The 23,989-nt window shown below is 59.3% G+C and overlaps 3 protein-coding genes and 1 long non-coding RNA gene across 6 annotated transcripts; 2 read left to right on the top strand and 2 right to left on the bottom strand.

The window, feature by feature from the left end:
- Positions 1–2,729: 2,729 nt before the first annotated feature.
- Positions 2,730–5,660, top strand: LOC114807930. 3 transcript variants are annotated; one of them, XR_003755929.1, is made up of 4 exons: positions 2,730–2,967; positions 3,428–3,509; positions 4,671–4,771; positions 5,142–5,559. It is a non-coding gene; the product is annotated as an uncharacterized LOC114807930 (long non-coding RNA). The 3 variants fall into 3 exon arrangements; XR_003755930.1 differs by lacking the exon at positions 2,730–2,967 and adding an exon at positions 5,622–5,660 and having other exon boundaries at positions 3,303–3,509; positions 5,142–5,377; XR_003755928.1 differs by lacking the exon at positions 2,730–2,967 and having other exon boundaries at positions 3,303–3,509.
- A 1,062-nt stretch (positions 5,661–6,722) lies between these two features.
- Positions 6,723–11,003, bottom strand: JTB (jumping translocation breakpoint). The gene is made up of 6 exons (XM_029054820.2): positions 10,901–11,003; positions 10,670–10,810; positions 8,906–8,946; positions 8,064–8,143; positions 7,572–7,651; positions 6,723–6,987 (listed from the first exon to the last, which is right to left on the bottom strand). Exons 2-6 carry the CDS (start codon positions 10,777–10,779, stop codon positions 6,831–6,833), a joined length of 468 nt encoding a protein of 155 aa, XP_028910653.1. The 5' UTR covers positions 10,780–10,810; positions 10,901–11,003; the 3' UTR covers positions 6,723–6,830.
- A 2,644-nt stretch (positions 11,004–13,647) lies between these two features.
- Positions 13,648–17,119, bottom strand: RAB13 (RAB13, member RAS oncogene family). Its single transcript, XM_029054819.2, has 8 exons — positions 16,898–17,119; positions 16,565–16,625; positions 16,322–16,382; positions 16,053–16,130; positions 15,877–15,966; positions 14,324–14,389; positions 14,006–14,056; positions 13,648–13,904 (listed from the first exon to the last, which is right to left on the bottom strand). The coding sequence occupies exons 1-8, from the start codon at positions 17,019–17,021 to the stop codon at positions 13,827–13,829; spliced, it is 609 nt and encodes a 202-aa protein (XP_028910652.1). The 5' UTR covers positions 17,022–17,119; the 3' UTR covers positions 13,648–13,826.
- Positions 17,120–22,043: 4,924 nt separating this feature from the next.
- RPS27 (ribosomal protein S27) lies at positions 22,044–23,988 on the top strand. Its single transcript, XM_029054821.2, has 4 exons — positions 22,044–22,124; positions 22,389–22,497; positions 23,595–23,705; positions 23,816–23,988. Exons 1-4 carry the CDS (start codon positions 22,119–22,121, stop codon positions 23,842–23,844), a joined length of 255 nt encoding a protein of 84 aa, XP_028910654.1. The 5' UTR covers positions 22,044–22,118; the 3' UTR covers positions 23,845–23,988.
- Position 23,989: the final 1 nt, after the last annotated feature.

Below are 23,989 nucleotides of genomic sequence, written 5' to 3'. Positions count from 1 at the left end.
GCCTGGCACATAGTGAGCGCTGAACAAATACCAGAATTCTTCTTATTTGTCATTATTATTATTGTTCTCTGTGCACCAGTTCCCTCGTCGGTAAAATGGGGATTAAGGCTGTGAACCCCCAGACTATAAACTCGTCGTGAGCAGGGAATGTCTCCGTTTATTGTTGTATTGGACTCTCCCAAGTGCTTAGTACAGTGCTCTGCACACGGTAAGCGCTCGATAAATACGACTGAATGAATGAAACCCACGCGGGCCTGGGACAGTGTCCAAACCGACGGGCTTGTGACAACCCCAGCGCTTAGTACAGTGCCTGGCACAAAGTGCTGGACAAATACCATTAAAAAAAGTGTTAGTCAAAGGAGGGATAAAAGACGGGGAGACCTGGAACCTGCCGTGAGGTGAGGTGTAACTTCCAATCTGCAGGGAGGAGAGGTCAGCAATGGACAGATAAGGAGGCTTAAAGTTCCAGAGCCGGGGGCTGGAACACATCAGATTCACATGAGCAAACCATGGAAATGCAGACACATCATTCCCGCCCGGTCACAGGACTGGAGAGACGCAGCGTGGCTCAGTGGAAAGAGCCCGGGCTTTGGAGTCAGCGGTCATGGGTTCGAATCCCGGCTCGCCCACTTGCCAGCTGTGTGACTGTGGGCAAGTCAATAATAATGTTGGTATTTGTTAAGCGCTTCCTATGTGCCGAGCACTGTTCTAAGCGCTGGGGTAGACATAGGGGAATCAGGTTGTCCCACGTGGGGCTCACAGACTTAATCCCCATTTGACAGATGAGGGAACTGAGGCACAGAGAAGTTAAGTGACTTGCCCACAGTCACACAGCCGACAAGTGGCAGAGCTGGGATTCGAACTCATGAGCCCTGACTCCAATGCCCGTGCTCTTTCCACTGAGCCACGCTGCTTCACTTCTCCGGGCCTCAGTTCCCTCATCTGTCAAATGGGGATGAAGACCGGGAGCCTCACGTGGGGCAACCTGATTCCCCTGTGTCTCCCCCAGCGTTTAGCACAGTGCTCTGCACAGAGTAAGCGCTTAACAAATACCGACATTATTATATTATTTAAAATGGGGATTAAAAAATGTGAGCCCCACGTGGGACCACCTGATTATCTCCCCCAGCGCTCAGCACATAGTAAGCGCTTAACAAATGCCATTACGATGATTATTATATTATTAAACGCCATGAAAAGCAAAAACGAAAAACAACCCGCGGCGGGGGGGGGGGGGGGGGGGGACGTTTGGGGGGAGGAGAGATGAGGGGCGGGAGCGACCTCATGAATATTCATCGGTCCTCGGCCCGGCGGCTTAACTGCACCGCTCGCCGCGTGGGGCCCGCCCGGGTCACGTGGCTCGAGCGCGCGGGCGAGCGCGCGCGCCCCTTCCCGCCCCCGGGTCACGTGGGCCGAGCCCCCGCACTTTCCCCCTCCCCCCTCCCGGGACCGAGTCCCCGCCCCCGGGTTGGCCGGCGGGAGAGAGGAGAGCGACGAGCCGGCCAATCCCGACCTGACAAATCGTCCCCCCCCCCGCGCCCCATTGGTCGGAGGGCCGGCGGAGGCCGCCAATGGGGAGAGAGGAGCGCCCCCGCCCGTGACGTCACAATGGCCCTTCGGTCGGGCGAGGGGACGCCGCCCGCCCACCCTTAAAGGGGCGACACCTGCCGGCCTCTCCCCCTTTAAGGCGCCTGCCGGGCGGGCCGCTTGAGCGGGGTCGGTGCGGGATGCGGAGATCCCGGAGGGGAGAGAGGGCGCGGGGTGGGGGGGGGGGGTCGGGGGGAGGAGCCCAGGTGAAGGGGGGGCAGGTGTGAGCGCGCCCAGGTGCAAGGGGGATAAGGGTGTGCGTGCGCCCAGGTGAGGCAGTGCAGGTGTTTGGGCCCAGGTGAAGAGGAGGTACAGGTGTGTGTGTGTGTGACCGGGGGGGGGGGCGGGGGGGGTGCGGGAGTGTGCGCCCGGGGGGGGAAGGGGGACAGGTGCGTGCGCCCACGTGGGAGGGGGTATTCATTCATTCCATAGTATTTATTGAGCGCTTACTATGTGCAGAGCACTGGACTAAGCGCTTGGGATGAACAGGTCGGCAACAGATAGAGACGGTCCCTGCCGTTTGACGGGCTTAGGGTACAAGAGTGTGCACCCAGGTGTGTGTGTGGGAGGGGGGGGTACAAGTGCGTGCCCCCGGGTGGGGGGGAGGGGGACAGGTGCGCGCGCCCAGGTGATTGGGGGGACAGGTGCGCGCGCCCAGGGGAGGAGTGACGGACAGGTGCGCGCGCCCAGGAGAGAGGGGGTACAGAGGTGTGTGTGCGCCCAGGTGGGGGGGGGACAGGTGTGTGCGCGGGGGGGGGAAGAGGGTGTCGTCCCGTCCCGGGGAGGGATGGTGTAGTTGAGGCCCCCGCCCCGTCTCCCCAGGATGGAGGTGGGGGCCCCCCGACCCTCCGGCCGCCCCCTTCCTCATAGGGGACGGCAGCGGGGCGGGCCCCCCACCCCTCTCCCCGGGCCTCCTCTCCACCTGGGTCAGTGGCCGCCCCCGGGGACCACCCCCACCCGGAACTCATTAACGAGGGCGTCTGTTAAGCGCTCACTAGGTGCCCAGCACTGTTCTAAGCGCTGGAGAGGATCCAAGGTGATGAGGTGGTCCCACGTGGGGCTCCCAGTCTTCATCCCCATTTGGCAGATGAGGGAAGTGAAGCGACTCGCCCAAAGTCACCCAGCTGACAAGCAGCTGAGCGGGGGTTTGAACCCATGACCTCCGGCTCCCAAGCCCGGACTCTTTCCACTGAGCCACACTGCTTCTCCACATTACTATCACGGTTCAGAAGGGAACTGTAATGATAGCCAGCGGATCCCATAGCCGCTAGCTAAGGGCCGGGCGCCGTACTGAGCGCCGGTGTAGAGCCCGGGTAACAGTGATAAACGAGGGTATTTGGTGAGCGCCGGAGCGGATCCAGGTATGACGACGGTATTTGGGTAAGCGCTTCCTCCCGGCCGAGCACCGTTCTAAGCGCTGGGGGAGAGCCAAGGTCGTCGTGTTGTCCCACGTGGGGCTCGCGGTCTTCATCCCCCTTTGACAGATGAGGGAACTGAGGCACGGAGAAGTGAAATGACCTACTCAAAGTCACACAGCTGACGAGGGGCAGAGCAGGGATTAGAACCCATGACCTCCGACTCCCAGGCCTGGGCTCTTTCCGCTAAGCCACGCCGCTTATTTAGGGAAGGGGGCTAGGGGGAAGGGAAGGGGGCCTGACTATCCTCATTCTCCCCCCAGACGAGTGGAGCCCCCCGCTGCTGATTCCCCGAGGCCCGCCCCCGCCCCCCGCAGCGGGCGCGAAGCCCCCGCGGAGACCCCGGCGACCCCAAAGACGGGGAAGGGGGAGGGTCGGCGGGCAGGGGTCCCGGGCGGCCGTGACGGTGCCCTCTCCGTGCCCAGCCACTGCTCGTGACGGATGAAGAGAAACGGCTGCTCGGGCAGGAGGGGGGTCACCCTGCCTCACCAGCTGCCCCTCACCAAGGTAAGCCCCGATCCGGGGGCCGGACCCCACGGAGCCTCGATTTATACCTCGTACTCGCCCGTCGATCGTATTTATTGAGCGCTTCCTCTGGGCCAAGCGCTGTACTCGGTGTAATAATAATAATAATAATGTTGGTACCTGTTAAGCGCTTACTAGGTGCAGAGCACCGTTCTAAGCGCTGGGGGAGACACGGGGGAATCGGGTTGTCCCACGTGGGGCTCGCGGTCTTAATCCCCATTTTACAGATGAGGGAACTGAGGCCCAGAGAAGTGAAGTGACTCGCCCACAGTCACACAGCTGACCAGTGGCAGAGCGGGGATTCGAACTCATGACCTCTGACTCCAAAGCCCATGCTCTTTCCACTGAGCCACGCTGCTTCTCTAAGCTCCCGGTGGGCGGGGAACGGGTAACACAGAGAAGCGGCGTGGCCTAGTGGGTAGAGCCCGGGCCCGGGACTCAGGTCACGTTCTCATCCCGGCTCCGCCACCTGTCTGCTGCGTGGCCTTGGCCAAGTCACTTCCTTCTCTGGGCCTCAGTTCCCTCATCTGGAGAACGGGGATCGAGACCGCGAGTCGCTCGTGGGACGGGGACTGCGTCCACCCTGATTTGCCTCTATCTACCCCAGCGCTTGGGACAGTGCCTGACACAGAGTAAGCGCCTAACACATAGCACAATTATTACTCTCCCAAGCCCTTAGCGTAGGGCTTTGCACACAGTAAGTGCTCATTAAATACGACTGAATGAATGAGTACAACAGAATGAGCAGACCCATTACCTGCTTACGAGCATTCATTCATATTTGAGCGCTTACTGTGTGCAGAGCACCGTACTAAGCGCTTGGGAGAGGACGATACGACAATGAACAGACGCATTCCCGGCCTTCAACGAGCTTCTGCCTCCCCCCTCTGGACTATCGGCTCCTTAGGGGCAGGGAACCTACCAACTCTATGCCTCAGTTTCCTGATCTGTAAAAACCGGGGATGAGAGTGATCCCCATGCAGGGCAGGAACCTAACTCCTACCCGCCCCGGTGCGGAGAACAGTGCTTGGCACCTAGTAAACGCTTGACGAGTACCATAATTCTTATTATACGCTCAGTGAATCGGATCGACGGAGGGGGGTGGGAAAGGAGTCAGCGGGTCCCCCTGCTCCCCCCGCCCAGGAGCGGTCGCTGAAGAAGGGCCGCGGGAAAATCCGGAACAGGTAGTCGGCCCAGGACAGCCGGAGGCGCAAGAAAGAATACGTCGACGGGCTGGAGAGCAGGTACACGACGGCACCCACGGGACACACGTACACAAACACCCCTGCGCCGGCGGCCCCCGCCGCATCCACCCTTCTGCACACCCGACCAGCCCCGAGAGGGCCTTGTTGGCCCCCTGGCCTACCCTCCCGTGACAGAGCCGGGCGCGGCCCGTGTACACGGATGATACCGTGTAATCAGCGCGTCAGTACCCCTCACCCTGTACACGTGCTTCTCCGGGCCCACGGGGAGGAGCGGGGGCCGGGCGGGCACCCTCCGGGCTGGGAACGTGTCCGCTCCGTTGCCGTACCGCACTCTCCCGCCCGCTCGGGCCGGCGCCGCGGGCACCGAAAGCGCGCGATAGTTAGGACTGACCGACTGTCTTGCCCTCAGGGTGGCCACCTGCTCCGTCCAGAACCAGGAGTTGCAGAAGAAGCTGCGGGAGCTGGAGAAGCACGACGTGTGCGGGAGGGGGCCGGGGCAGAGGCGGGGCCGGGCAGCCGGGTCGGCAGGGGACCCCGGCGGCCCTCTCCCTCTTCCCCAGCTCCCTGGTGGCTCAGCCGCAGCAGCTCCAGGCCCCGGTGACGCAGATGTCCCACAAGGCCGCTCAGACCAGCACCTGTGTCCTGGTAGGCCCCTGCGCGGGCCCCGGCCCCCCGGCACTGTGCATGGGGCGAGGACCACTGCCCCCAGGGACGTGGTTTCGTGTGGGTGGGTGGGTGGAGAACTTTCTGGAGGGGCCGGGGTGGCGTGGGGTGGCTCGTAATATCCCGGCTAGGCTACTGTGTCAGCCTTCTCTCTGACGTCCCTTCCTCCTCTCTCGCCCCGCTCCGGTCTATTGTTCACTCCGCTGCCCGGCTCATCTTCCCGCAGGAACGTTCTGGGCCTGTCACTCCCCTTCTTAAACACCTCCAGTGGTTGCCTATCGACCTCCACTCCAAACAAAAACTCTCCATCCCCTCGCCCCTTCCTACCTCTCCTCCCTTCTCTTTCTCCCGCCCACCCCACTCCTCCGCCACCCACCTCCTCACCGTCCTCGGTCTCGCCTATCCCGCCGTCCGCCCCCGGGCCCCGTCCTCCCGCGGTGGTCCCGCAACGCCCTCCCTCCTCACCTCCGACAATCTAATTCTCTTCCCCTCTTCAAATCCCTACTTAAAGCTCACCTCCTCCGAGAAGCCTTCCCAGACAGAGTTTCCCCCTTGTCCCTCTACCCCCCCTTCACCTCTCCACAGCTAAACCCCCTTCTCCCCCCTCTCCCTTCCCCTCGGCACCGTACTCGTCCGCTCAACTGTATATATCTTCATCACCCTATTTATTTAGTTAAATGAGATGTACATCACCCCGATTCTATTTATTTGCCATTGTTTTAATGAGATGTTCTTCCCCTTGACTCTATTGCCATCGTTCTCGTCTGCCCGTCTCCCCCGATTAGACCGTGAGCCCGTCAAAGGGCAGGGACCGTCTCTCTCTGTTGCCGATCTGTCCATTCCGAGCGCTTAGTCCAGTGCTCTGCACATAGTAAGCGCTCAATAAATACTACTGAATGACTGTATGTGGGTGGAGAATGACTTCCTGGCTCTCCTCATCCTCCCGAGCTACAGCCCCTTCGGCGGGGGGCCGCCGGCTGGATCTCAGGCCCGGCCCGACGCCTACAAGCCCGCCGGAGGTCGGGCGGGGGGACGACGCCGGGCCGAGATGGGAGGGGTCGCTACCTCCCGAGCTCCCCCTCGCCCCTCTCTGCCCCATCCAGTGGTGTCCTGACACATCCTCACGCAGACGGCGGCCGCCGCCTGGGTCTCCCCAGCCGCCCCCCGCCCAGCCCGGGGAGGCGCCGCCCCCCAACGGCTCCGCCACGGGGGGAGGGGGCGGGCGAGGCCGTGCCGCACGTCGACGAGACGTGACCCGGCCGTCCGGGACACTAAACCCGGCCCGGATCCCGGCCCCCGGACGTGCGTCCGAGAACTCAGCATGGGCGTCTGGCTCGGGCGACCGCTTGGTCTCTTTAATGGCTCCGCGGGGACGGGGTGCGGGGGGCGCGCGTGTGTCGGGGGGAGGGGGACGGGGGGCCAGCGCCCACCCCCCTCAGATGGACTCGATCTGCTTGCGGACCTTCTCCAGAGCCCGGCGGTCCAGCAGGCGCTGGCGGCAGAGGACGAGGCCGGCAAAGACGGCGGCCAGGCCCAGGGCGGCCGCCTCGAAGCGCCAGAAGGCCCGGTGCTCCATGTGCGCTGACCGGCAGCTGGGGGGGGGGCGGGCGAGGAAACACAGGAGAACAGAGAGGTCGAGCCGCTTACCCCAGGACCCACAGCACACCCTCCCTCCCCACCAGCCCCCCGCGTTGCCCTGCTGAAACCCCAACCGCCCCCACCGGAAGGGCTGACTTGACAAGCAGCGTGACCTAGGGGAGACAGCCCGGGCTTGGGCGTCAGAAGGACCTGGGTTCTAATCCCGGCTCCGCCGCCTGGCTGCTGAGGGGCCCTGGGCAAGTCGCTTCACTTCTCTGGCCCTCGGTCCCATCCTCCGAGCCCGGGGAGGGACGGGACCTGCGTCCAGCCTGATTAGCTGGTATCGACCCAGCGCTTAGAACAGTGCTTGGCCCATAGTGAGCATTTAATGAGTGGCATCGCTGTTATTATTACGCTGGGGGTCCCACAGCAGGCCCTATCTCCCCCTCCCTGCGGATACCCCGGCCCGAGGGGTCCCCCTTATTTCTGGCTTCGCTCCCTCCCCTCGGCCGGATCCCCGCCTCCCCGAGGAGCCACGACGGGCAGGGGCCGAAGCCGGGCCCAAGCGCCGCGGCGCCGGCCGGCCCTGCCCTCTCACCTCTTCAATCTCTCCTTCTTGCTGGCGGTGCAGCTGATCTTCTCCACGAAGCCCGTTGTGCTGCATTCAGGCACCATCTTCTGCTCGGGCAACGAACCGGGTGCGGGGGACAGTTGGGGGTGCATTTGTTGGGTGGCGGGGGGAGGGTCCCCGTCTCTGCACCCCCAAACTGGCAGGCGCTCAGAGGCGGGGATGGTGTCCCCCCCACCTTGTGCCATCTCAGCAGTCAGCACAGTACGTGTGCTCTTACTTAGCCCCCACGGCATGGTGTGTGTCCCGTCTCTGCACCCCTCGAACTGGCAGGGGCTCAGAGGCGGGGATGGGGTGTCCACCGCCCCCCGTCCTCCCCTTCTCCTATCCCCGTGGTCGGCACAGTGCGCGCGCGCGCTGTGAGCCGTCCCGGAGAGGCAGCCCTGTGAGGGCAGGGACCGCGTCTCCTCCTCCGGGCCGGGTCGGGGGGTGCCGCCCGGAGTCTGGAGGGGTGGGACTCACCGCCTTGAAGCTCGTGCACTCGCCACATGGCTCGACCACCACAAACTCTTCCACCAGCCAGCACGGGGGCGCGTCTGTGGCTGGAAGGCAGAGCAGCGGCCGGGAACGGGGCGTCCACACACGCCCGCGGCCCCCGGCGGGTCCTCCCTCCCTCACTCCAGTCTAACCTCGCTCCCTCCGACTGCAGCCCCCCGCGTCGGCGGTCTCCCCGCGTGCCTCCTTCCCCCAGAACCCAGCCCTCTGAGAAGCAGCACGGCCTATTGGCTAGAGCTCGGGCCTGGGAGGCAGAAGGACCTGGGTTCTAATCCCAACTCCACCACTTGTCTGCTGGGTGACCCTGGGCAAGTCGCTTCACTTCTCTGGGCCTCAGTTCCCCGGGCCTCAGTTCCCTCATCTGTAAAAGGGAGATTGAGACCGTGAGCCCCAGGTCTAACCGTGTCTAACCTAATCATCTTGTAACGACCCCAGTGCTTAGAACGGTGCTCGGTACATAATAATCACTTAAATCCCCTCAGCACTGTACTCGTCTGCTCAACTGTATATATTTTCTTTACCCTATTTATTTTGTTAATGAATTGTTCATCGCCTTGATTCTATTTAGTCGCCCTTGTTACGAGATGTTCTCCCCCTTGACTCTATTTATCGCCCTTGTTCTCGTCTGTCCGTCTCCCCCGATTAGACCGTAAGCCCGTCAAACGGCAGGGACCGTCTCTATCTGTTGCCGACTTGTTCATTCCAAGCGTTTAGTACAGTGCTCTGCATATAGTAAGCGCTCAATAAATACTATTGAATGAATGAATGAATTAAATACCACGGTTATTATTATTATTATTATTACTCACCTGCCGGCTTCTCCAGGTCCTTGACTGGGGCTTCTGTAGAACTGTGAGAGGAGGGGTCATTCATTCAATCGTATTTATTGGACACTTACTGTGTGCAAAACACTGCACTAACTGGAAGAGGGCAATATAACAAGACACATTCCTTCCCACAACGAGCTTTCATTCATTCAATCATATTTATTGAGCGCTTACTGTGTTCAGAGCACTGTACTAAGCATCTGGGGGAGGGCAATATAACAACAGACACATTCCTGCCCACAACAAGCTTTCGTTAATTCAATCATATTTATTGAGTGCTTACTGTGTGCAGAGCACTGTAGTAAGCGTTTGGGGGAGGACACTATAACAACACATCCCTGCCCACGAGCTTTCATTCATTCAACGGTACTTATTGAGCGCTTACCATGTGCAAAACACCATACTAAGTGTTTGGGAGAGGACAACATAACAGACACATTCCTGCCCACAATGAGCTTTCATTCACTCATTCTACTGTATTTATCGAGCACTTACTCTGTGCAAAACACTGTACTAAGCATTTGGGAGAGGGCAATATAACAACAGAAATTCCTGCCCACCACGATCTTTCATTCATTCATTCATTCAATTGTATTTACTGAGCGCTCGCTGTGTACAAAACTACTAAGCTTTTGGAAGAGGGCAATATAACAACAGACAAAGCGCTTAGTCCAGCGCTCCACACCTAGTAAGCACTCCATAAATACGACTGAAGGAAAGAACAGACACATTCCTGCCTACAGCGAGCTTTCATTCATTCAACCTTATTTAGTGGGGGCTTACTGGGTGCAGAGCACTGGACTAAGCGCTTGGGAAATTCCAATGCAGTAATAAAAGAGACAATTCCTGAGCGCAGGGAGCTGACAGTCTAGAGGGGGAGGCAGACACTATAAATAAGTGAATAAATAATAAATGTACATGTATATATATGTGCATGTGTGCTTGTATATATATATGTTGGCTAATAAGTATACACGTGTGTGTGTGTGTGTATAATGTTGGTATTTGTTGGTATTTGTTAAGCGCTTACTATGTGCAGAGCACTGTTCTAAGCGCAGGGTAGACACAGGGGAATCAGGTTGTCCCAAGTTGGGCTCACAGTCTTAATCCCCATTTGACAGATGAGGGAACTGAGGCACAGAGAAGTTAAGTGACTTGCCCACAGTCACCCAGCCGACAAGTGGCAGAGCTGGGATTCGAACTCATGAGCCCTGACTCCAAAGCCCGTGCTCTTTCCACTGCGCCACGCTGCTTGTACATATATGTAGAGAGAGAGATGTGTGTATATATGTGCGTGTGTGTGTATGTGTTTGTGTATATATATGTGTGTGTATGTATATGTTTATATGTGTGTGTGTGTACATATATGTATAGAGAGATGTGTGTATATGTGTGCGTATGTGCTTGTGTGTATATGTTTATATATGGGTGTCTCTATATGGACACGCTGTCTAGAGAAGCAGCGTGGCTCAGTGGAAAGAGCCCGGGCTTGGGAGTCAGAGGTCATGGGTTCGAATCCCGGCTCTGCCGCTTGTCAGCTGGGTGACTGTGGGCGAGTCACTTCCCTTCCCTGGGCCTCAGTGACCTCATCTGGAAAATGGGGATGAAGACTGGGAGCCTCACGTGGGACCACCTCATTCCCCCGTATCTCCCCCAGCGCTTAGAACAGTGCTCTGCACACACAATAAAGACTACTGAAGGAATGAGTGAATGAATGAATGAATGAATGAATGAATGAGTTCTCACCCGAGCTTCAGGGCGCAGGCGCAGAGCAGGCCGGCGAGGAGGAGGAGATCTCGCGGGAGCCCGGGGGCCGCCCGCCGCCTCCCCCGCTCTCTCCCCGGCTCCCTCCGCATCGGGGGACGGAGTCCCCGTTCACACCGCCACCTGTCGCGACAGACGGACGACAATCAATCCCCCTGTCGTCGTCGTCGTCGCCCCCCGCCCCCCTCCGCCGAGGCCCGTCCCTCTCCTCACCTCCGCTTCCGCCCCCAGCGCCGCCATCTTAGGCCGCGGGCGGTTGTGGTCGAGCCCCGCCCACCGAGGCGGCGGCCAATGAGGGCGAGGGTGGCCCCAGTGCATGCTGGGATGTGTAGTGCGCGGGCCGCCGGGGATTTCCGGTCCGTCCCCCATTGCATGCTGGGGGTTGTAGTCCTTTCCGGTGGCCCCCTGGGCGCAGGCGCCGCGGCCTCCACGTCACCAGGGCTCGGGCCCGGCTCCCCCGCCCCGAGGAATCCTTTCATTCATTCATTCATTCATTCATTCATTCATTCATTCATTCATTCATTCATTCAATAGTATTTATTGAGCGCTTACTATAGGCAGAGCATTGTACTAAGCGCTTGGAATGGACAATTCGGCAACAGATAGAGACGATCCCTGCCCATTGATGGGCTCACAGTCTAATCGGGGGAGACGATGCTAATCCTTCCCACCCATTGGCTGGAGTGGGATGATGGACACCAGGACGGGGCATTAGGAGGATACTGATTATTATTGTGGTATCTGTTAATGATAATAATAATGATGATAATAATGACGACGGCATTTGCTAAGCGCTTACGATGTGCCAATCACCGTTCCAAGTGCTGAGCACTCACCACTTATGGTTATTATTGTATTATGGTATTTAAGCTGTGTGGCAACCACTGTTCTAAGCACGGGGGTAGATACGGACGAATCAGGTTGGACGCAGGCCCTGTCCCACATTCAGGCTCACGGCCTTCATCCCCATTTTACAGATGAGGGAACTGAGGCACAGAGAAGTGACTTGCCCAAGGTCACCCAGCAGACATGCGGCGGAGCAGGGATTAGCACCCAGGACCTTCTGACTCCCGGGCCCGGGCTCCATCCACTAGGCCACGCTGCTTCCCTATGCGCCAAGCATTATTCTAAGTGCTGGGGTTAGTCAAGTTAATCAGGCCCCACAAGGGGCTTACATGTAGGACGGGGGGAAAGGATGTTACTACTACTAGAGGAGCAGCGTGGCTCAGTGGAAAGAGCATGGGCTTGGGAGTCAGAGGTCATGGGTTCAAATCCCGGCTCCGCCACTTGTCAGCTGTGTGACTCTGAGCAAGTCACTTCACTTCTCTGTGCCTCAGTGACCTCATCTGTCAAATGGGGATGAAGACTGGGAGCCTCACGTGGGACAACCCGATTACTCTGTATCTATCCCAGCGCTCAGAACAGTGCTCTGCACATAGCAAGCGCTTAACAAATACCAACATTATTATTACTATTAATAATAGTGGTATTTATCAAGCGCTTACTAGGTGCCAGGCACTGTTCTAAGCACTTACTACATGCCAAGCATTATTGTAAGCACCAGGGTAGGTAGGGAGTTTATCAGGTCCCACGATGGGCTCACAATCTCTGGAGAACAGACTGAAGCCCAGAGAAGTGAAGTGACCTGCCCTAGGTCACACAACAGACAAATGACGGAGCCGGCATTAGAACCCAGGTCCTTCTGACTCGCAGGCCCCGGGCTCTAGCCACTAGGCCACGCTGCTTCTCATAGGGTCGCAGTTTGGGGGTGCAGGGGTGAGAAAGATCAGGCCAGCGGGCTGGAGCCGGGGGCAGAAACAGATTTTCCCAGGAACTCATTCATTCATTCATTCATTCAATAGTATTTATTGAGCGCTTACTATGTGCAGAGCACTGTACTAAGCGCTTGGGATGAACAAGTCGGCAACAGATAGAGACAGTCCCTGCCGTTTGACGGGCTTACGGTCTAATCGGGGGAGAACTCCATCGTCTGTGACGTGGGGAGGGGGCAGGATTTGGGGGAGGAGGTGAGGGCAGGCAAGGAAAGGATGAACACCAGATTAAGCTTGTTTGGGGAAGCAGTGTAGCCTAGCGGCTACAGCCCGGGTGTCAGAAGGGCCTGCGTTCTAATCTCGCCTCCGCCACCTGTCTGCCGGGTGACCTTGGGCAAGTCGCTTCACTTCACGGGGCCTCAGTTCCCTCATCTGTAAAATGGGGATGAAGACCGCGCGCCTGAATATGGGACAGGGACTGCGTCCAATCTGATTAGCTCGTATCTACCCCAGCGGTTATAAACGACGCCCGGCCCATAGTAAGTGATTAACCAATACCACAGTTATCAATTATTGTGGGCCGGGAGGGAACGTGTTGACCGACTGTTGCGTGGTCCTCTCCCGAGCGCTTAGCACGGTGCTCCGCACACAGTGAGCGCTCAATAAATACCACCGATTGATGGACACAGGGCCAGGTGTGCAAACGGGAGTCTTTAATACTGAGTCGGCCTCAGCTCCGGCCCCCGGCCAACAAACCAGTAGATCTATTTACACGTTTTCCCCTCCAGTTACAAGTTTGGGTATCGGGATTCGGGATGGGGGGGTGCCGGGAGGAAGGAAGCTGTGGGTTTTTTGTGGGAGAGGGGGTCCATCTTCTTCGCTTCGGATGTCCCTGCAGCTTCTTGCTCTTACTCTCTGCTCCTGCCGTCTTTTCTGCTCACCACAGTCGCCCCATCTTCCGCTCTCCTCTCCCCCTCCTTCTCCCTATTCCTCTCCCCCTCCTCTTCCCTTCTTCCCCCACTCTAACTCTTCTCCTCCCCACCTCGTCTCCCCCCACCCTTCTCCACCTCCTTCACCCTCTTCCCCCGCTCCACCTCTATCGTCCTCCCAAAGCTCCTCGCCCCCGTCTTCTCCCCCACCGCACTTCTCCTCCACTCATCCTCCTTCCTTCCCCTCTCCTCTCCCCTTTCCCGCCTTCCCTTCCTCTCCCTCCCGACTCCCCACCGACCCGGACTCCCCCTTGGCTCCGCTGAGGTTGGGCAGGGCTGGGCGGGGGGAAGGACGGACAGAGGAGCGGCGGGGGGTCGGCCGGCCGGACAGAGGGGCAGCAGGCGGAGGGAACGGACGGAGGGGCGGGGGTCCGGTCCCTAGCCGAGGCTGCACTTGCCGCTGCTTTTCTTCTGGCCGTTGGGCGGGTCGACGGGTTGTCCCCCCGAGCCGAGGCCCTGGAGTGGGAGGCGGGGAGGGGGGGACGAGACCCGGGTGAGGGGAGGTGGAGAGCCAGCCGCGGGGGACTACGGCGGGGGAACGGGACCGGGGCACTCACGGATTTCCGAGTGGTCTTCAGCAGGATGTCTCGGGCCAGGGAGTTGAAGGCCTGGGGCGGGAGGGTGGGGAAGGGCAGTCGGTCGGTCGGTCGGTTGTATTTACTGAACGCTCACAGAGTCGGAATAGGGGGAGGAAGGGGACGGAGAGGGGGTCGGAGCAGAGTGGACCGGGGAGAAAGGCAAGGGCGGGGGGTCAGGGCCGAGGCAGAGAGGATAGGTGGGGGGGGTCGGAGCAGAGGAGGGGGGGTCAGAGGGCAGGCACCGTGCCCTTCCTGTGCCCCCCATCCCCCTCCCCGCCACTGGGCCCGCTCACCCACCTCGTCCACGTTGAGGCTGGATTTGGCGCTGGTCTCGAAGAACCGGACCCCGTACTCCTGGGCCAGCTGTGGGGGGTGGGGAGAGGGGGCGGGGAGGGAGAGGGGGGCGTGAGGGAGGGGAAGCGGGGGCGGGGGGGGGCCCATCCGCCCACACTCGCTGACGGCCCCGTGTTGGCAGGGCAGGCCTACCGCCCCTCCGTCGTCGGCTCCCCTGCCCGTCCCTCAGCCTCGCCCCAGGGCTTGGACCAGGCTCTGCCCTCCGAAAAGGCCACTCATGGACTGACGGACCCACTGACCCTCCAAGAGGCCTTCCCTGCCTGAGCCCTCCTTTTCCCTTCTCCCACTCCCTTCCGCGTCGCCCCGACTCGCTCCCTGTATTCATCCCCCTCCCGGCCCCACACCGCTTATGTCCATCGCTCTCATTTCTTTATTTCTATTAATGCCTGTCTCCCTCTCTAAACTGTAAGCTCGTTGTGGGCAGGGAATATGTCTGTTGTCCTCTCCCAAGCGCTTAATACAGTGTTCTGCACACAGTAAGCACGACTGACTGGACGATCGACTCCCTCTTTCGACCTCCAGATTCAGTCAGCCCCCAAATCCTGGCAGTTCCACCTTTGCGACACCTCTAAAATCCTCCCCTTCCTCTCCATCCAAACTGCTCCCACATTAATCCAACCACTTTCATTCGGATCGGACTTAGTGAGGGCTTACTGTGTGCAGAGCATTGTACTAAGCGCTTGGGAGAGTACACTAGGACAATACAACAGAGGTCGGTAGACACATTCCCTGCCCACAGTGAATTTACGGCCTCCTCGCTGACCTCCTTGCCTCCAGCCTCCTCCCGCCTAATCCCGCCTCCGCCACTTGCCTGCTGGGTGACCTAGGGCAAGTCACTTCACTTCTCTGGGTCTCACTGACCTCATCTGTAAAATGGGGGTTATTAGTAATAATAATAATAATGGTATTTGTTAAGCGCTTACTATGTGCCAAGCACTGTTCTGAGCCCTGGGGTAGATACAGGGTAATGAGGTTGTCCCCCGTGGGGCTCACGGTCTTCATCCCCATTTGACAGACGAGATCACTGAGGCCCAGAGAAGTGAAGTGATTTGTCCAAAGCCACACAGGTGACAAGTGGAGGCTCCGGGATTAGAATCCGTGACCTCTGGCTCCCAAGCCTGGGCTCTTACCACGGAACCACGCTCTGTCCTCAAAAGTGTTAAAAAGCGCGAGCCCCCCGTGGGACAACCTGATTATCGGGTATCTACCCCAGCGCTTAAAGCAGTGCTTGGCACACAGTAAGCACTTATTTTATTAATGAGGTGTCCATCCCCTTGATTCTATTTATCGTGATTAAGTCGTCTTGTTTTTGTCCGTCCGTCTCCCCCCATTAGACTGTGAGCCCGTCGAGGGGCAGGGATGGTCTCTATCTTTTGCCCAATTGTCCATTCCACGTGCTTAGTACAGTGCTCCGCACATAGTAAGCGCTCAATAAATACCGTTGAATGAAACACCATAATTATTTTGACGACGACGATGCTGACTGCTATTATTACCTTCTGGGCCCGTTCCTGCTGCACCTTCCTCTTGGCCTCCATGTCACACTTGTTCCCCAGGAGCAGCCGCTCCACCCCGGCCGAGGCGTTCTGCGCACAGTGAGGGTGGGGGAGGATGTGGGCCGGGTTGGGGGAGACGGTGGGGGAGACTCCCCCTCCCCGGCCCCCCTCCCCACCTCCTTGATGGTCTTCATCCAATTCTGGATGTTTTCGAAGGACTTCTCGTCGGTGATGTCGTACACCAGGATGATGCCCTGGGGAGGGTGGGGGAGGGAAAGGGGGGGATGAAGAGGAGGAGCCCCCCCTCCCACGCAGGGGGTGTCCCCCTCCCCCAGAATTGGCCCCCGCCCCCCTTCGTGCCGGACGCCAGGGTCCCTCCCACCCGGTCGACCCCCTCCGGGAGGTGTCCCCCTCCCCTTGCCCACCCCCGAGGGGGTGCCCATACCATAGCCCCGCGGTAATAAGCCGTCGTGATGGTTTTGAATCGCTCCTGCCCGGCCGTGTCCCTGGAACGGGGGGAAGGGGGTGGACGGGGGGCACTGGAGGCGGGCAGGAGGGGCACGGGGGGCAGGAGGGGCACGGGGGGCAGGAGGGACGGGGAGCACTCGGGAGGAGGGAAAGGGGCCAGCTGGGGGGGTCAGGGGTCAGGGGTCAGGGGTCGGGGGGGGGGGGGTCAGGTCTCACTCACCAGACTTGCAGTTTGATCTTCTTCCCCTCGACGACCACGGTGCGGATCTTGAAGTCGATGCCTGGAGGGGAGGGAAGCCCCTCAATCGGTCGATTCACTGAGTGCCTAACGTGCGCGGAGCACTGTGCCCAGCGCTGCGGAGGAGGACCATCCAACGGAATCGGGGAGGGCCCATCCCCGCCCGCCAAGGCCCGGGGAGGCGGGGGGGGGGGACGGACGGACACCCATGGGCCACCCCTTGCTGAACCCCAGACCCCCCCCAAATCCTAAGCAGGGGCCCGGGGGGGGTGGGGTGGGGAGGGGGCGGGGAGGGTCCCGTGGCGGGAAGCCCACCGATGGTGGAGATGTAAGTTCCGGAGAAGTTGTCCTCGGCGAAGCGGATGATGAGACACGTCTTGCCCACCCCGGAGTCTCCGATCAGCAGCAGCTTGAACAGGTGGTCGTAGGCTTTGGCCATGGCACCGGGGGGCTCCGGGGGGCACCGGGGGGGGACGGAGCGGGCGGGCCGGGCTCGGCCCAGGCCAGCCACCGATTTCCTCCTTCCAGCTCCGGGAGCGGCCGGGAAAGGCCGGGAGAGGCCGGGACCCGCCCCCTCCTCTGTCCCCTCCCCCACCGGCCTCCTCCCGCCCACCCAACTGTTGGGAAGCCCAGGGTCGGGGGTCCCGGGGTCGGGATGACGGACGGGACGGGACGGGGGGCCCGGGAGCGCCTCTCTTTAGTGCCCCACTGCACTTTTCCAAGCGCTTAGGACAGTGCTCCGCACACCGTAAGCGCTCAGTAAGTAGGGTTGAATGAGCGAATGAACCCCAGGAGTGAGCGGGGCGGGGGGGACGCCTGGCAGGCTGGACAAGTTCATTCGATCGTATTTCAGGCTATCGTATTTACTGAGCGCTTACAAAAGCTCCTCACCGTTGGCGTTCATTCAGTCGTGTCGACCGAGCGCTTCCTGTGTGCAGAACACTGGACTAAGCGCTTGGAAAGTACAATCCGGCAACCGATAGAGACGGTCCCTGCCCGACGACGGGCTCGCAGTCTAAAAGATTGGGTCCCTTGGCCCCCTCCCAGGCCACCTCGTTGCTCTCCTCCTCCAGGCCAGCTGGCACACTTCACTCCTCCAATGCCAACCTTCTCCGTCTCGCCTGTGGGGCCGCTGACCCCCGACCCCCGTCCTGCCTCTGGCCTGGAACGGCCTCCCTCCCCAGATCGCACAGACCACCATTCTTCCCCCTTTCAAAGCCTTACTGAAGGCCCACCTCCAAGAGGCCTTCCCTGACTGAGCCCCACTTTTCCTCTCCCCCCTTTAAAGGCTTACTGAAGACCCACCACTTCCAAGAGGCCTTCCCTGACCCCCCTTTTAAAGCCTTACTGAAGACCCACCACCTCCAAGAGGCCTTCCCTGACTCAGCCCCACTTTTCCTCTCCCCCCTTTAAAGGCTTACTGAAGACCCACCACTTCCAAGAGGCCTTCCCTGACTCCCCTTTTAAAGCCTTACTGAAGACCCACCACCTCCAAGAGGCCTTCCCTGACTCAGCCCCACTTTTCCTCTCCCCCTCTTTTAAAGCCTTACTGAAGACCCACCTCCTCCAAGAGGCCTTCCCTGGCTGAGCCCCACTTTTCCTCCCCTCCCTTTCAAAGGCTTATTGAAGGCCCGCCTCCTCCAAGAGGCCTTCCCTGGCCGAGCCCCACTTTTCCTCTCCCCCCTTTCAAAGGCTTATTGAAGGCCCGCCTCCTCCAAGAAGCCTTCCCTGGCTGAGCCCCACTTTTCCTCTCCCCCCTTTTAAAGCCTTACTAAAGACCCACCTACCTCCTCCAAGAGGCCTTCCCAGACTAAGCCCTACCTTTCCTCATCTCCCACTCCCTTCTGGATGGCCCTGGCTTGCTCCCTTTGCTCTTCCCCCCGGGCCCGTTCCCGGCCCCCCACCACTTAGACCTCCGTATCTGTTATTTTATTTATTTGTATTGATGTCTGTCCCCGCCCCCGTTTAGACTGTGAGCCCGTTGCGAGGGGGAGACGGGTATTAATAGAAATAAATATGAATTTATTTAAGCCAGGAGTCTTTGGGGACGGGGGAGAGGGGGAAATCGTGGCAAAGCCCGCCCCCCAGTGGCCACGAGGGGCTGTGACACGCAGGCTCCGCGAGTGATATTTTCATTCAATACTATTTATTGAGCGCTTATTACGTGCAGAGCAAGGTACTAAGCGCTTGAACAACGCTATATTTATTTATTTATTTATTTATTTATTTATTTATTTATTTATTTATTCAATTTATTTATTGAACGCTTACTGTGTAGTAATAATAATAATACTGTTGGTATTGGTTAAGCGCTTACTCTGTGCAGAGCACCGCTCTAAGCGCCGGGGGAGATACAAGGTCATCAGGTTGTCCCCCGTGGGGCTCACGGTCTTCATCCCCATTTTGCAGATGAGGGAACTGAGGCCCAGCGAAGTGAAGTGACTTGCCCAAGGTCACACAACTGATAATAATAATAATGTTGGTACTTGTTAAGCGCTTACTATGGGCAGAGCACCGTTCTAAGCGCTGGGGGAGATATACAGGGTAATGAGGTTGTCCCACGTGAGGCTCACAGTCTTCATCCCCATTTGACAGATGAGGGAACTGAGGCCCAGAGAAGTGAAGTGACTCGCCCACAGTCACACAGCTGACAAGTGGCAGAGAAGGGATTCGAACCCATGACCTCTGACTCCCAAGTCCGGGCTCTTTCCACTGAGCCACGCTGCTTCTCAATAATAATAATAATATATTCAGTAGTTGTTAAGCGCTTATCTATGCCAGACACTGTACTAAGCGCAGGGGTAGATCCAAGCTCATCAGGTTGGACACAGTCCCTGTCCCCCATGGGGTTCACAGTCTTCATCCCCATTTTACAGATGAGGGAACTGAGGGACAGAGAGTGAAGTGACCTGCCCAAGGTCACACAGCAAGTAAGGGGCACAGTGGGATTAGAACCCAGGCACTTCCCAAGCGCTTAGTACAGTGCTCTGCACACAGTAAGCGCTCAATAAGGGATTGTCTCTATCTGTTGTTGAATTGTACATTTCAAGCACTTAGTACAGTGCTCTGCACATAGTAAGCGCTCAATAAATACTACTAGCATGGGAAGCAGCATGGCTCAGTGGAAAGAGCCTGGGCTTCGGAGTCAGAGGTCATGAGTTCGACTCCCGGCTCTGCCACTTGTCAGCTGTGTGACTGTGGGCAGGTCACTTCCCTTCTCTGTGCCTCAGTTACCTCATCTGTAAAATGGGGATTAAGACTGTGAGCCTCCCGTGGGACAACCTGATGACCCTGTATCTCCCCCAGCGCTTAAAACAGTGCTCTGCACATAGTAAGCGCTTAACAAATACCAACATTATTACTATTGAATGAATAAATATGATTGATTGGATGAATACAACAGCAATAAAGAGAGATAATCCTTGCTCACAACGGGCTCCCAAAAAGTCTAGAAGGGGGGAGACCGACAGCAAAACAAGGGAACAGGCATCAGTGGCATCAACATAAATAAATAGAATTATAGATCTATTCACATCTCAGTGGAAAGAGCCCGGGCTTGGGAATCAGAGGTCGCGGGTTCTAATCCCGGCTCCGTTGCTTGAGAAGCAGCGTGGCTCACTGGAAAGAGCCGGGGCTTTGGAGTCAGAGGTCATGGGTTCGAACCCCGGCTCTGCCACTTGTCAGCTGTGTGACTGGGGGCAAGTCACTTCACTTCTCGGTGCCTCAGTTCCCTCATCTGTAAAATGGGGATGAAGACTGTGAGCCCCACGTGGGACAACCTGATTCCCCTGTGTCTACCCCAGCGCTTAGAACAGTGCTCGGCACATAGTAAGCGCTTAATAAATACCAACATTATTATTATTATTATTATTGTCAGCTGTGTGACTTTGGGCAAGTCACTTCACTTGTCTGGGCCTCAGTTCCCTCATCTGTCAAATGGGGATGAAGACTGTGAGCCTCACGTGGGACAACCTCATTACCCTGTATATCTCCCCCAGCGCTTAGAACGGTGCTCTGCCCATAGTAAGCGCTTAACAAGTACCAACATTATTATTACTCTGTGAGCCTCACGTGGGACCACCTGATTCCCCTGTATCTCCCCCAGCGCTTAGAACAGTGCTCTGCACATAGTAAGCGCTTCACAAATGCCGACCTTATTCTTCTTCTTCTCTGGGCCTCAGCTTCCTCACCTGTAAAACGGGGATTAAGGCTGTGGACGTCCACCTAGGTTGTCCAGGTTGTCCTCCTTGTATCCCCTCCCAGCGCTTAGAACAGTACTTGGCACATAATAAGCGCTTAACAAATCCCATCATCGTTATCACGATGGTTATAATACCATCCCCACCCCACCCTCTGCTCCTCCCCTCAGCACTGTGCTCATTTGGATATATTGTTTATTACCCCCGAGAAGCAGCGTGGCTCAGTGGAAAGAGCCCGGGCTTGAGAGTCCGAGGTCATGGGTTCGAATCCAGGCTCTGCCCCTTGTCAGCTGTGTGACTGTGGGCGAGTGGCTTCACTTCTCTGGGCCTCAGTGACCCCATCTGGAAAATGGGGATGAAGACTGCGAGCCCCACGTGGGACCACCCGATGACCCTGGATCTCCCCCCAGCGCTTAGAACGGTGCTCGGCACAGAGGAAGCGCTTATCAAGTACCAACATTATCGTTATTATTAAGCGCTCACGATGGGTCAGACGCTGTTCTAAGCGCTGGGGTAGCCAGAAGGAGATGAGGTTGTCTCGTTTAGGGCTCACAGTGGTCATCCCTGCTTTTACAGACGAGGGCACCGAAGTGCAGGGGCTCGCCCAAGGTGACGGCCAGACGAGGGGCGGGGGCGGGATTAGCACGCAGATCCTCTGGCTCCCAGGACCGAGATGGGCGCGCTGTCGCCGTTTGGCTTCGGGCAGAGGCCAACGCGTCCATCCCCCCGCCTGCCAGCGCCGCCTTCCACGACGTCCCCGGCCTCCTCCCCTTTCTCCTCCCCTCCGGGGAAGCCCCGGCTCCGCCATCCCCGGGGGTGGCCCCGACCTCCCCAACATGGCCGCCCGAACCTCCCCCAGACGTGCCGCTCTGACCTTCCCAATATGGCCGCCCGCCACCTCACTCCCCCCACGTGCCACCCCGACCTCCCCAACATGGCCGCCCGCCACCTCACCCCCCCACGTCACTCTGACCTTCCCAATATGGCTGCCGCCACCTCTCCCATGTGACGCTGTGACCACCCCAACGTGGCCGCCCGCCACCTCCCCCCCCCCCGCAGATGTGCCGCCCCGACCTTCCCGACATGGCCGTCCGCCACCTCGCCTCCACGTGCCGCTCTGACCTCCCCAACATGGCCGTCCCCTCCTCACCACCCCACCGACGGGCCTCCCCGACCTTCCCAACATGGCCGCCGCCCCGCGAGGGGAGCGGGGGACGACCTCCCTAAGATGGCGGCGCGGGCTGGCCGTCGCGTCACTTCCGCTCTGGGGCCCGTTTAAAAAGCGCAGGATTTCCGCTTTCGCTCCTTTCCGGCGGTGACGGCCTCCCCGCGCGAACATGCCTGTGAGTGGCTCTGGCCGGGGCCCGCGCTGCCCCTTCCGCCGCCGGGCTCCCCGGGGCCTCGCCGGGACCCGCCGTCCTCCCCCCCGGCGGCCGGGCGTTGCGGGGCCCGGGCGGCTACGGCGGCCGGCGAGGCCCACCCGACCCCCGACCCCGCGCGGCCGCGAGCGAGGCCCAAGATGGCGACGGGGGGGGGGGAGGGGATGGAGGGGGGGCCCCGGGCCGGGCGGGAGACGGGCCTTGCTAACCGCCCATTCTCCGCCTTAGCTCGCCAAAGACCTCCTGCATCCGTCCCCCGAGGAGGAGAAGCGGAAACACAAGAAGAAGCGGCTGGTGCAGAGCCCCAACTCCTATTTCATGGATGTGAAGTGCCCAGGTGGGCGGGGGGAGAGATGGGGGCTGCGCCCCGCCCGTCATCTAGTAGTTTTGGGGCGCTTATTAGGTGCAGGGCGCTGCACTGAGCGCTTGGAGTGGACAGTGCGGCGGGGGTGGCGGGCTGAGCCCCCGGTGACCCACCATTTAAACCGTGAGCCCCTCACTGGGCAGGGATGGCCGCTGTCTGTTGCCGAATTGTCCATTCCAAGCGCTTAGTGCAGTGCTCTGCGCACAGTAAGCGCTCAATAAATACTCTTGAGTGAATGAACGAACCGTGGATTAGCCCACACTTTGGTTCCCCCCCCCCCAGTGACCCCTCACTGACCCTTCCGCACCCTAGATTCCCCCACTAGTGATATTAGTGATGGTATTTGCTAAGCACTTACTATGTGCCAAGCACTGTTGCGAGCACCAGGGTAGTTCCAAGGTAATGAGGTCGTCACACTTGGGGCTCACAATCTCCACCCTCCTTTTCCAGCTGAGGCCCAGTGAAGTGACTCGCCCAAAGCCCCATAGCTGACAAGTGGCGGAGGCGGGATTAGAACCCACGACCTCTGACTCCCAAGCCGGGGCTCTTTCCGCTGAGCCACACTGCCCCCACAGACCACCCCCATGACTCCCTACAGTCTAGTTCTCTAGACTAAGCTTGTTGCAGGCAGGGAACGTGTTTCTCTTTCGTCGCGGCGTACTTTCCGAAGCGCTCAGCACAGCGTTCCTCCGCACACAGCAAGCGTGCCGTAAATCCGACTGACTAGACTCTCCCGCCGGGACCCGGCACGGGCCAACCCACAGGCTACACTCCCCTAGTGACCCCGCGCGGACCACGGTCCGCTCGTTAGACGTCCTCCGGCGGCCCGGCGCGGACCGTCCCACCCCCCTGACCCTTCCCTCTCCGTCTACCCCTTTCTCCGCATATCCGTTTCACGCATCTCCCGTCTGGGTCCCGGGAAGATCCCGGGACGTGAGCGAGGGATGGAGGTCCGGTGCCGGGCCCGGTACCCGCTTTGGAGGTGGCGGGTTGGGCCGGGGCGTGCTGGGGATTCGGGTCGGGGATGCTTCCCCTCGAGGGGTTTCTAACTGTCGCTCCGCCCGCCCTAGGATGCTATAAAATCACCACCGTCTTCAGCCACGCACAGACGGTGGTCCTCTGCGTCGGCTGCTCCACCGTCCTCTGCCAGCCCACGGGGGGAAAGGCCCGGCTCACAGAAGGTAAGAGGCCCCCTGTCCCCCCTCGATGCCCAAAGAGGGTCCCCGGTGTCCCCTTCCCCCCCTTGTCCCTCTCACCCGGCCCTGACCGCCCGCTCTTTTCTTTATTCCAGGATGCTCCTTCCGGCGAAAGCAGCACTGAGTCCCCTCCCCCCCCCCGGAGCCCTGGGCGGCGGGTGAAGGCAGCGTCCCTCCCCTTGGGCCGACCGACGTGGCCGTCGCCGGGGGGAGGGGAGGAGGGGCCCCCCTGCCCACCTGCTGTCAATAAATTTTGGATAAAAGCTGAT

This window comes from Ornithorhynchus anatinus, chromosome X5 (genome assembly GCF_004115215.2).
Source record: "Ornithorhynchus anatinus isolate Pmale09 chromosome X5, mOrnAna1.pri.v4, whole genome shotgun sequence".
Classification (NCBI taxonomy): domain Eukaryota; kingdom Metazoa; phylum Chordata; class Mammalia; order Monotremata; family Ornithorhynchidae; genus Ornithorhynchus; species Ornithorhynchus anatinus.
Note: the sequence above shows the minus strand (reverse complement) of the source record. Positions and strands in the feature narration are given on the sequence as shown.